Here is an 11,454-nt window from a genome sequence, read left to right as displayed (position 1 = left end):
TCTAAGGCCTCCCCAGAGCCTTCTCTTCCCCAGGCTAAACCCCCCCAGCTCCCCCAGCCTGTCTCCATGGCAGAGGTGCTCCAGCCCTTTGAGAATCTCCATAGCTGTCTATGGACTCTCTCCAGCAGCTCCACATCCTTCTGATGCTGGAGGCCTCTCAGTTTCTTACTTTGAAGAGATGCTGCAAACCCATGGTCCAAGACAGTCAATAGCACAATTCAGGAACAGTGATCTCTCCATTACAGCTAAGTGTCCTCACTGAGCTCTGACTGATTCAGTTCCCACAAACTATATCCAACTGAGATGGAAACTTTTTCTCATGACTGCTTCTTCTTGCCCCAATAACAGTCTGTCTCCTTTCCTCACCCCTCAGCCTGGAGAATTTCAATTCATTTCGCTCCCAAGCAACCAGCAGTAGGACAAGAGGGCACAGACCCAAGCTCTGCCAGGGGAGGTTTAGGTTGGATATTAGGAAGAGATTTTTTACAGAGAGAGTAGTCAGGCATTGGAATGGGCTGTCCGGGGAGGTGATGGATTGATGTGGCACTTAGTGCCATGGTCTAATAACCACAGTAGGGTTAGACTGAATCATTGAGGTCTCTTCCAACCTGGTTGATTCTATGATATGATTAACTCCCTTCTGCATTTTTTGATTTGCCTTAGCTGCTTTTAAGCTGCTTTTCCCCTTACATCCACCAAAACAGAGTCTGGTCTTTATTCAAACACAGCAGCAGCCTCAATCTCAGCACCTTGTAAAATTCTGCCAAACATTTATGAGGTAAATTTTCTTCTAATTTTTGTAACTGAAATGTGATAAGAGGCAATATTCTAACACTGTATTTTGGTTTCACAGCAATAGTGTTTACTGGAGATGGACCACAACAAGGAAATAGGAGTACGTGTTTGAGTACATGCAGAACACACTGTAGAGCTAAATACTTAGATGAGCCAAAAGCAGTGTTTCCTCCAGAACTCTCTCATTTGTATTCATGATACCCTTCTTGGGGATAAACACAACACCCTCCAGAGAGATCTCAGACATTACCCTTCATGGTTCCAGTCTGGTGTTCCAGTAAGGATATGGGAAAAGACAGGCTGGGAGAAACAGCCAATCACACAAGTAAACTATTCCTGTAAAACTTGGTGGTTAGTGGGTTTGTTATAAAAACATCTATAGGTCCCCATGCCCATAAAGGTGCCTCTCATATGCCATGTTTTTTCATAAAAAGAACATTTAAAAAGCCAATTTAGAAGACAGAGCAGTTAGTGGCCTCTGAAAACCTTCCCCCTTCCACACTGAAGCACTCAAATAACTCAAACCATGTTTACTGCAGTCTTACTGCATTTATAGCTTGATAAGATGAAACTAGAGAGCATAACCTTTCCAGGTTCAGGTCAGAGTTTCTTAAAAGGGCTCAGTGTCACAAAGTGATGTTTATTGGATTATAAGACTTATTTCCTATGACCTCATTCATCCTGAGCTTTTGTGTTAAAAATCATTACATCAGGCACAGCACAAAAGGTCAGATGAGCAAAAGCCAGAAAGGTAAGTAACATTTTGTACATCCATCTTAAACAGGATATTTTCTTTATGTGTTTTAGCTCCCCAAATGTAATTTTGCACCCCTGACATTTGCTTTTTACCTATATAAACTAAATATCAACGTAAAAATACCAAAAGGACTCGAGTGCATAGGTAGGTACAGGGAACTCACTACCTTGTCCTGGCTGAAAAATCAGAGAGAATATAGCAAATGAAGCTACTCACTCCTCCTCTATTTATTCATTACCTTCACATTTTGTAAATCCACTCCAAAATCAGGCAGTTTTCCTACCTGGCATCAGTCCAGCTTTACCTTGTACCTTAGGATGTTGCAAGCAAGGGACCTGCAGAACTATTTCAGTGTACTCTGTTAGGTGCTGCAAACACAAAATCTTTCAACTATTTGTTCTTCCATGTGATGCTGGGAAAGCTGTGGCTCTAAAATGAGCAAAATGAAGCCTTTGGCAGTTGATTTGCCCACATTTGTGCAACCTGCTCCCTTCAGGTGACAAGGCACTTGCTTAGCGAAAGCATTACTCAAAGAGCAAGTGATACAGCCCATGTCACAGGGCCTAAATGGAGGAAGAATTTGGGGATTCTCCACTCCCAGCCACATCTTGCACCTGATCTAAACTGGTTCCCAGGTATCCATTATGCTACTTTCAGTGGGCAAAGGAGATTGACTTCTAAAACAAGATTAGATGGGGAATCAAATGGGAAAACCACTCATTTGATGAGTATAGAATCAATAGTTTAATCTGTGAAAGACTTGTTTCCTATCAGGATAACACTGGAGTTCAGTGAACTCCACATGGCATTAAGACATACCAACACTGGAAATGGTTTCTCATAGGACAAATGACATTTCAAACTTCAAAGCTGAGATGAGGGAGCATCAAACCAAGGTCAATTCATCAGTGATCTTTCTGAAAACATCAACTTATATGTGCTAAATTGAAGCAGACCTTGTTTGTTTCTATTTACACAATATTAACCCGAGAAACATCCACATGAATTGCACACAGAGCCAGCAAAGACAGAGACAATAACCCTTTTAGTATTTCCAGCCTCTTGAAAAAACAGAATACTTGAAAAGTTCTGGATTTCTAAACATTCTGGACTGCTCAAAAAGTGAACGAGCCAATACATATCAGATACTTTTATTCCTTTTGTTGGAGAACACCTTGCTCTAAGCTTCATCCACAGCATATCAAAAGCCTGAAAGGCATTCATGGATGATGAAGCAGCTGTCATACTCAAAGCTTTCAGACAGGTTTTGTGCCCTCATGTGCCAAATCTTATGCATAGAAGTTTGAGACAAACACTGACTGAAGGAGGAAAAAACATACATGTTAAACTATACACCAGAAGAACAAAGGCTGGGGGTGGGGGGGAAGTTAAAATAACAGATGCTCTGCCAAAAACCTCCAAAATCCAGAAGTCAGAGCTTGCAGCTTACAAATACGAGATGAGAATTTTGATGCATTAGAGCAAGTGCAGTTTCAGGAAAAGAGATGCATTTGATCATGATTTCTTTTTCACATTAAGAGATGGGCACATGGTAGGAAAGGAGAAGTTTCTGAAGGAAGAGATAGGCTCAAAAGAGGTCCCTGAATTGCACAGATGTTAACACTTTATGTCTGAAAGCCCAGTTTGGTCTCCAGTGCACACACCCTACTTGTTAGGAGCAACTACAGACCACAGCTTTTTCCTACATTGACACACTGTGCCATAGGTTGATAAGAGACTTCCCACTTTCCTATCTCTTCTAATTCCATAACGTAGCACTTACAGACACTACAAAGCAGTTGAAGTTGGCAAATCACACATGTTTATGTCAGCTCAGCTGTATCAGGAATCCATTTGCCTTTTGATTACTGAATTTTGGTTCTATTTTAAACACATACTCACTTTTTTAAAAGAACTTAGCAGGCTGAAGAGTTAACACACAGAGATGATGACAGCTACACAGTACACAAGTGAGCTAACACATAAAGCATGCCTGCAGGGGGTGGTCCCCAAAATTACTTTGGAGAAGTGACTCTAGGCACAGCTCCTATTCACAGGCTATTCTGAGCTGGAAGGGACCCACAAGGATCATCAGTCCAGTTCTTGGCCCTGTACAGGACACCCCAGCAATCCCACCATGTGCCTGAGAGCACTGTCCAAATGCTCCTTGAGCTCTGTCAGGCTTAGGGCCATGACCACCACCCTCGGGAGCTGTTCAGTGCCCAAACACCCTTTGGGGGAAGAACTTTTGCCTAATATTCAACTTAAACCTCCCCTGACACAACTTCAAGCCATTCCCTCAGCTCCTATCACTGGTCACCAGAGAGAAGTGCTGCCCTTCCACTTCCCCTCATGAGGAAGTTGTAGACTGCTATGAGGTCTCCTCTCAGTCTCCTCTTCTCCAGGCTGAACAGATCAAGTCCCCTCAGCCACTCCTCATAAGGCTTCCTTTCAAGACCCTTCATCATCTTTGTTGTTATCCTCAGATACTCTCTAATAGCTTCATAGTTTTCTTGTATTGTGGTGCACGAATTCATGAAATGGTTTGGGTTGGAAAGGGCTTTAAAGCTCATGCAGTTCCAATCCCTCTGCCGTGGACAGGGACACCTTCCACTAGCCCAGGTTGCTCTAAGTGCCATCCAACCTGGCCTGGAACACTCCCCGGGATGAGGCAGCCACAGCTGCTCTGGGACACCTGTGCCAGGGCCTCACTACCCTCATAGCCAAAAATTCCTTCCCAATATCCCATCTAGCCCTGCCCTCTGGCAGTGGGAAGCCATTCCCCTTTGTCCTGTCCCTCCAGGCCCTTGTCCAAAGTCCCTCTCCAGCTCTCTTGGAGCACCTTTAGGGACTGGATGGGGCTCTGAGGTCTCCCTGATCCCTCTTCTCCAGGCTGAAAACCCCCAGCTCTCATCCTGTCCCTATATGAGAAGTGCTCCAGCCCTCTCACCACCCAAACACGTTGTCACCCACCCCAGCTGTAGGAGCCTCCAGTATGGCCTGGGCTCAGGCTGCAGGTGCAGTGATCCAGTACTGGTAGAAGAGCCAAAATCTGCTCCTCTACAGAGCAAATCAACATTGGCCTTTGCCTATGGGCAAGACTAGAGGCTTTGAGCTAAATTAAATGGGAACTGTTGTTATAGCTAATCCAGTCTCAGTTCAGCCTATTTAATCTTGGCATGTGTGATAGGAAAGGGAAAAAAAGCAAGCCTTTCCAATAGGTTTGCAGGAACATATGAAAATTCCCCAATTCTAAAGGATCTGGCTAGGTATGAGCCCATTGCTACCCTAGGAGACTTTCAGGAATGAAACCTCTCCTAAGAGCTTTTGGCTCTATGCAGCTGGAGAAGGTACTTTGTGGTTTTTCAGGTGCAGTCCCTTCCTCTTAGCATTAAAATGAATGCTTGGCACTTCCCAAGATGAGGACTCAACTCTGGCTTCAACCTGTGCTCTTTCAAGAACACTTTTCCCTCTGCAGCTCGGTTGGCCACAAATTCAGACAGTGCATTCTTTCTGAACTCTCCATTTTATGACCTTAGTTTAGGGCCTCATAAAAGATGTAGTATGCAAGTCACAGTATCCTACACTCAAAGGGCCATAACCACTGCATCTCCACTGCTGCCCACAGAACTCTTTAAGACACTTCTGCTCCATAGTGTTTATTGCCAAGACAAATTTCTAGGCCTAACATTTCTGCTGTTCAACTTCCCATGGAAAAGTTTAATAGTTTCTATTCTAAAGTTGATTTTCTCACATGTTTGAGAGTCTAATAGAGCCAGAAACTGAACATCTTAAACACTTCATGTTTAAGAGTTGAATTTCAGTTTGGTTTCTTACATATGGCACTAGTACATAAGAATTCAACTCTTATACCATGCAGCTATTAGACTGAAGGCAGTTCGACTGCAGCTAAAATACATCAAGGAGTCTTTTGCTTTTCTTCTAGGCTTCTGTGAACGTTACTTACCTCATGAATTAGACAAGTAACTGAACCACAGGGTACCATTGCCATGAGAGCAGTATTGGCTGATCAGCATCTCCAGCAGGTACACAAAGCACATAAATGCTGCCTGCCACCATGTGGACACAGCAGATCCGGACACGCACAAGGAGGGTTGGACACAACTTACTTCCTTGGATCTGTATTGTATTGATGTGAAAACAAACATCCTTGGTGGAGCTGACAAAAGAGGGATTTTTTTTTTTCATGTCAAATAGCAAAGTTCATGTGTTGCTAATGAGTGTCAGATGAAAGCAGAATATTCGTTGGCCAGGGCTGAGCAGATCATGCCAATGTGAACAGGAGGATCAGTCAAACATCACTCAAGAACTGTCTGACAGAACAAATCAGGGCTGGTCAGAAGAGCAGCCTTGGCCTGTGAGGAGATCCTTAGGACATAACAAGTCTGAACAGGAGGAAAAAAACAACCCTTAACTCATGCAGTGTAACAAATCCCAAAGATTTCAAAACTTGATGCCTGGGAATGTGATACTCTGACAGCCACCAACTGCAGAGCCCTCCTGACAAACAACAGGATTAACTTTTTATACAGGTAGACTGGGATAGAACAAGACAACAGTTTTAAACCAAAAGAGGACCGACTTAGATTAGATGATAAATTCTTGGCTGTGAGGGTGGTGAGGCACTGACACAGGTTGCCCAGAGAAGCTGTGGCTGCCCCATCCTTGGAAGTGTTCCAGGCCAGGTTGGATGGGGCTTGGAGCAACCTGGGCTAGGGGAAGGTGCCCATGGCAGGGGCATGGAACAAGATGATCTTTAACATCCCTCCCAATCCAAACCATTCTATGATTCTATGAACTGGGATAAGACACATTCACTCCTTAGCCTGGCTCTAGGAAATCAAAGAGCTGTAAACTAGCCCAAATTATTTGACACTCAGTTTTGCAAGTCTCCTTTTCCAGAGGCAGCACTACAGACAAGGACAGAACATCACCATTCCTGAGGCCACATCCACTTAAGACAGATGGAGGCAATGGCCCAAGGCACAGGCACATGACTAAAAGGGTCTCAGTGATCACAGCTCTGGGCTGTGGTTCTGTGCTGAAGCCAAGATAAAACTCAGGATAAGAAATCCCAAAGATCAAGAGACAATTAATTTGATGCCCTTCAGTGGTTGACTGAAATAGCAAATCATTTGATACTCAGAGCTGGAAATAACTGATTGTCTTATGCAAGAAATTAGCTGCAGTAAACCCCCTTCCGACCAAGAGAGAAGAAATTAACTGTACAGCTCTAAGGCAATTATTTCCTCTGCAAGCAATCTTCCAAATAGACAAGGAACTGTCAAGTATCATGCAAGAGAAAACCTCCTGAATACCTAAAGGAATTGGAAGTTTGATGAACAAGGCACACCTTCCACTAGACCAGGTTGTTGTAAGGCACAACCAATCTGGCCTTGAACACCTCCAGGGATGGACCAGCTACAGCTTCTCTAGGCAACTCATGACCCACACCTTGTATACAATTTGGGGCCAATTATTCTCCCATAGTGACACTCTATGCTCACTAAGGACTCACCTCAAGAAGGATGGGTGCTAAATTAAGATCATCTCTTCATATGTAATGAAGAGCCTTCACTGAAGTCAGGCCCAAACAATCAAGGCTGTGGGAATGAAGGAAAGATATAGTAAAGCAGCAATAAAGCTGTTTTTGCTCTACAGGCCTGAGAGTTGAAAACCAAAGCCACTGCACTCTCAATGTCCCATACTTAAAAGTTAATAAAAAGCTAATTAAATAATTTAAAGGAATAACCCTGGAGCACCAAGACCACTGCTCAAGGGCTTATGAAAGCTCAGCTCATGCCTGTGCCCCAGCACACCTGGGTGCCACACACACTGGATGCTCAAGTGGATGACAACTCAGAGACGCCAGCTTGTCACTGCCCTGTGTTCACTCACCACAGCCTAGTGAGTTCTTAATATTCATCTGCTCTAACAGGAAGTTTTCATGGTGTAATCTCAATTTCTCTGCGGTGAATAGCAGGGCAGGAGTTCACTTCCCCCTTCCACTAAAGCCTCATCTTCCTCAGATACTCCACACACATCCCTAACTTAGCTGTGGAGTCTGTGAGGCCAACTACCTGCTGAATGGTCTCTCACTAATGCTTTGGAAAGCTGAGCAATTCATTCCCATTTTTTATTGTACTTTACCTTTGATAATGACAGTGAATTATTTTTGCTATTATTAGGCATAAGTCACTAATTTTCCTTTGGAAAAAACTCCACATTTGTATGTTAGTTAAGAGTCAAAGAGCTGAAATCTTAACTTGAAATTTATGCTCTTCTCTAACATTATCCAACTGAAAAAGCTCCTCTGTGAACTTCGTGAGGGATTCAATTTTAGCAATAGAAAAGATGGGGATTGAAACAATTTGTGCTCACATCCATATGGAAGTTATTAGGAACCCTCAGAATTAACACACATTGTTTTGACTTGGGAATGTAACAGCAAAGCAAGTTTCCCCCAAATAAATGCTCTACCAAGCTAGCACTGAGCTGCTTCTAATTCCAGCTGAATTCTCCTGAGTGCAAGATGTGGTTTCCATTGTTATTATCCTGCTGTTTTACAAAACAGTTCCACTTTATCTCTAGAAGAGTTTTTATGTCAGTAATTTTACTTACTATCAACCCTGTCTCACTCCTTCCCCACTCACGTTTCTCCCTGCTGCCACAACTTCAGGAAATTGTGAAAGGAAAACCAGGGAAGCTTACACAGATCCTTTCAAGTAATTCTTTCAGTTTATAAAAGCTTTTTCTAGGCTCTTTGTTTCTCCCCCACAGTGAGCAAGACTTGCATGAATGATTCAAGTGAGGTGATGGAGACTAAGGCTCTTCTCTTTGAGGCTCTAGTAAAGTCACCACTGTTCCTTCCACCTTCCCACAACACACAGAGGGAATTTAAGCAACAGATTCACATTTAATCATGACAAAAAGTCATTTGCAGGACTGGTTCTCTCAATTAAAGCCTTTGGGCCTTTAAAGATCCCTCCAGATAGTGAGGGACTGTGAGAATAAAGTGATGGTAGTGATAAGAGAGAAGCTGCTGCTCTTTCTCCATCCAGACTTAATCACTTTCACACATTCGCATGCACTAAGCATATCTGAAAGTTTCTCTGAAAGCAGCTCCAAGATCTACTTAAATTCAACAGTCTCCAGGGAACACACAAACTCAGGTTTTTAGGTCACAGAATCACAGACTATCCAGAGTTGGAAGGGACCCTTGAGGATCATCCTGTCCAACTCTTGTCTCTGCACAGGACACCCTAACAATCTCATCACGTGCCTGAGAGCATTGTACAAACACTCCTTGCACTCTGTCAGGCCTGAGGCCATGACCACTGCCCTGGGGAGTAGTTCCAGTGCCCAACCACCCTCTGGGGAAAGTATCCACTTAAGCCTCCCCTGACACAACTTCCAGCCATGCCCTCGGGTCCTGGTCACCAGAGAGCAGAGATCAGTGCTCCCCCTCCCCTGCCCCTTGTGAGGAAGCTGTATCCAGGTCGAGTCAGCCCCTGATCACAGAGGTTTTGAGAGGTATTTCTGCACATTATTTACCTGTTCTGCTTTCACAATGGAATTTCCCCTCAGAAAAACTGTAAAAAGCTGCAAGATTTGACCAAGGATAACAAAACAAAGGTGACTACAACAGTATATGTGGACATCAGTAACACTTTCCTGTTTAAACAGGTAGTAGAAGACCCCTAGAAAATTCTGATTTACTTTTATTATGTTTTTATAGCCAACAGCATAAAATCTGAAGCACTAACATGTGAACCACTAGTGGTGTACGAAACACTTCAAAGTTTGGCCACCAAGTACTCTAACTTGTAGCAGCACCAATGACCCCATGGAAATTTGGCAACTTTTTGCATAAATCCATACTCAAAGTCTTCATTTACTTTTATGAGTTTAAACACATGCCAGCAATTTCAGAAACCAGCTCTGAGGACTTGGAAGGCAACATGGGTGACTGACCATGTGTTCAGCTGCTCAGAGTACTTCAAGAATCGGACAAGGAGAAAATCAGAATGAGAGGTTTCAGTAGGTCCAACAGAGGTAACAACTCTGATGTGACAAGTCAGAGATAAACAGGAAAACAAGTGAAGTGGTGACAGTTACTGTAAAAAAATACTACAGGGCACAAGTGGCAACTAATCCAGACTAACCCTACCCTAACCCCCTCTACCCTGCTCATGTGAGGCCCCACCTGGAGTACTGCACACAGCTCTGGTGTCCCCAACATAAGAAGGATATGGAAACTGTTGGAGCAAGTCCAGAGGAGGCCACAAAGCTGGTAAGAGAACTGGAGCACCTTCCCTATGAAGACAGACAGAGTTGAGGCTGTTCAGCCTAGAGAAGAGAAGGTTGTGTGGAGACCTCATAGAAACCTGCCAGGATCTGAAGGGGCTAAAGGAAAGTTGCAGAGGGATTCTGCATCAGCAACTGCAGTGATAGGACAAGGAGTAATGGAGATAAACTCAAAGAGGGGAAATTTAGATTAGATATTACGAAGATCTTTTTCACTGTGAGGGTAGTGAGACACCGGCACAGGTTGCCCAGGGAGGTTGTAGATGCCCCAGCCCTGGCAATATTCAAAGCCAGGTTGGCTAAAGCCTTGAGCAACCTGCTCTGGTGGGAGGTGTCCCTGCCCAGGGCAGGGAGTTAAGACTAGATGATCTCTAAGGTCCTTTCCAACCCCTTGACATACTACGAAATGACACGAACTGGGAAGACAACCAACTTGGGCTCAATGAAGAGTTGATCATCTTGATGAAAAGAAGCACAGAGCCTCTTGCTCGCATTCACGTAACTGAATGGTAAACTCAAGATTAAAAGCATGAAGGGCTGAAAGGCAAAGCGCCATCACAGACCCTGAGTTACAGAATAAGCTGATGTATTTATGGAAGCAGAGATTAAGGAAAGCATTGACTTGATAGGAACAGAGAGAGAAAGCTCAAAGCATTTGAAGGAATGAGGATTTAATCCCTTTTCTTCCCTAGGAAAGTCAAGTGTGAACAGCTGGCTGCCATTTCTAATACCACCAACAAAGAGGCACAGTCTCAGTTACATTCACAGGCTGGTTAAGTGAATTTCCAAGATTAACAGGACTTGATTAACTTCATCTGAAGCTATTTTAGCTTTTAAGTAATTTCAGAGCCATTGGAGGTTATCATCCAAAACACACTAAGAATGGGCAAGACACCAGAAGTCTGGAAAAGGGTAAATGCAATCCAAGCTTAAAAAACAAACAACATAAAAAGACTCAAAAGCTTCACTTCAATTCAGGGTGAGGAAAGGTGAAAAAGTGGTGGAAGAGAGAACTGAAAACAAACAAGTAGAAACTAAGCATTAAAAAGTCAGATTATCAAGAATAAAACTAATCATATTTCAAGCCTTGCAAACAGGTTAGAAACAGAAATGTCATTATTTCTGTTGGAATTCCAATCTCCAGGCACTTTCTGGGATAATATAAATAATATACAAAGAACAATTAAAAAAATCATCTCAAGCATACCAACCTGTGCTATATTTTTGTTGAGAAGATAAACTCCGTATTCAAACTGAAGCTTCTCCCCTCCTTTTGGATATAAAGGAAATCTGATGGGAAAGAAAAAAGGGGAAAAGGTATTTAAGGTGAAAATCTTCAGACGCTTATGTAAACATCAAAAAGCCCCAAACTCCTTTTCTGAGCAGGCAAGGACTTGATGACTTCTCCTGGGAATCCTTTCCTCAAGACACACTTAGGAACCTTCTGCAGCTCCAATCATCCTTTCATAAACCGATGTCAAAACTCAGCTAAGGAATTCTGGGGTTTTTAAGTACTTCAGGTTGTTAAAAGATGCTTTTTAGGTTTAAAGCACTTACAGCTCACAGGTAATATT

At 43.2% G+C, this 11,454-nt stretch overlaps 1 protein-coding gene across 1 annotated transcript in view; it reads right to left on the bottom strand.

The window, feature by feature from the left end:
- Positions 1-11,170, bottom strand: part of UVRAG (UV radiation resistance associated) — a gene marked incomplete at its 5' end in the record, with an annotated part of 28,727 nt that extends 17,557 nt beyond the window's left edge. The window contains one exon of the mRNA XM_009079622.1: positions 11,092-11,170. Coding sequence (XP_009077870.1) covers positions 11,092-11,170 — 79 coding nt within the window. The remainder of the gene's footprint in view (positions 1-11,091) is intronic.
- Between the last annotated feature and the right edge of the window lie 284 nt (positions 11,171-11,454).

Source organism: Acanthisitta chloris, unplaced genomic scaffold (assembly GCF_000695815.1).
Source record: "Acanthisitta chloris isolate BGI_N310 unplaced genomic scaffold, ASM69581v1 scaffold1928, whole genome shotgun sequence".
Taxonomy (NCBI): Eukaryota; Metazoa; Chordata; class Aves; order Passeriformes; family Acanthisittidae; genus Acanthisitta; species Acanthisitta chloris.
Note: the sequence above shows the minus strand (reverse complement) of the source record. Positions and strands in the feature narration are given on the sequence as shown.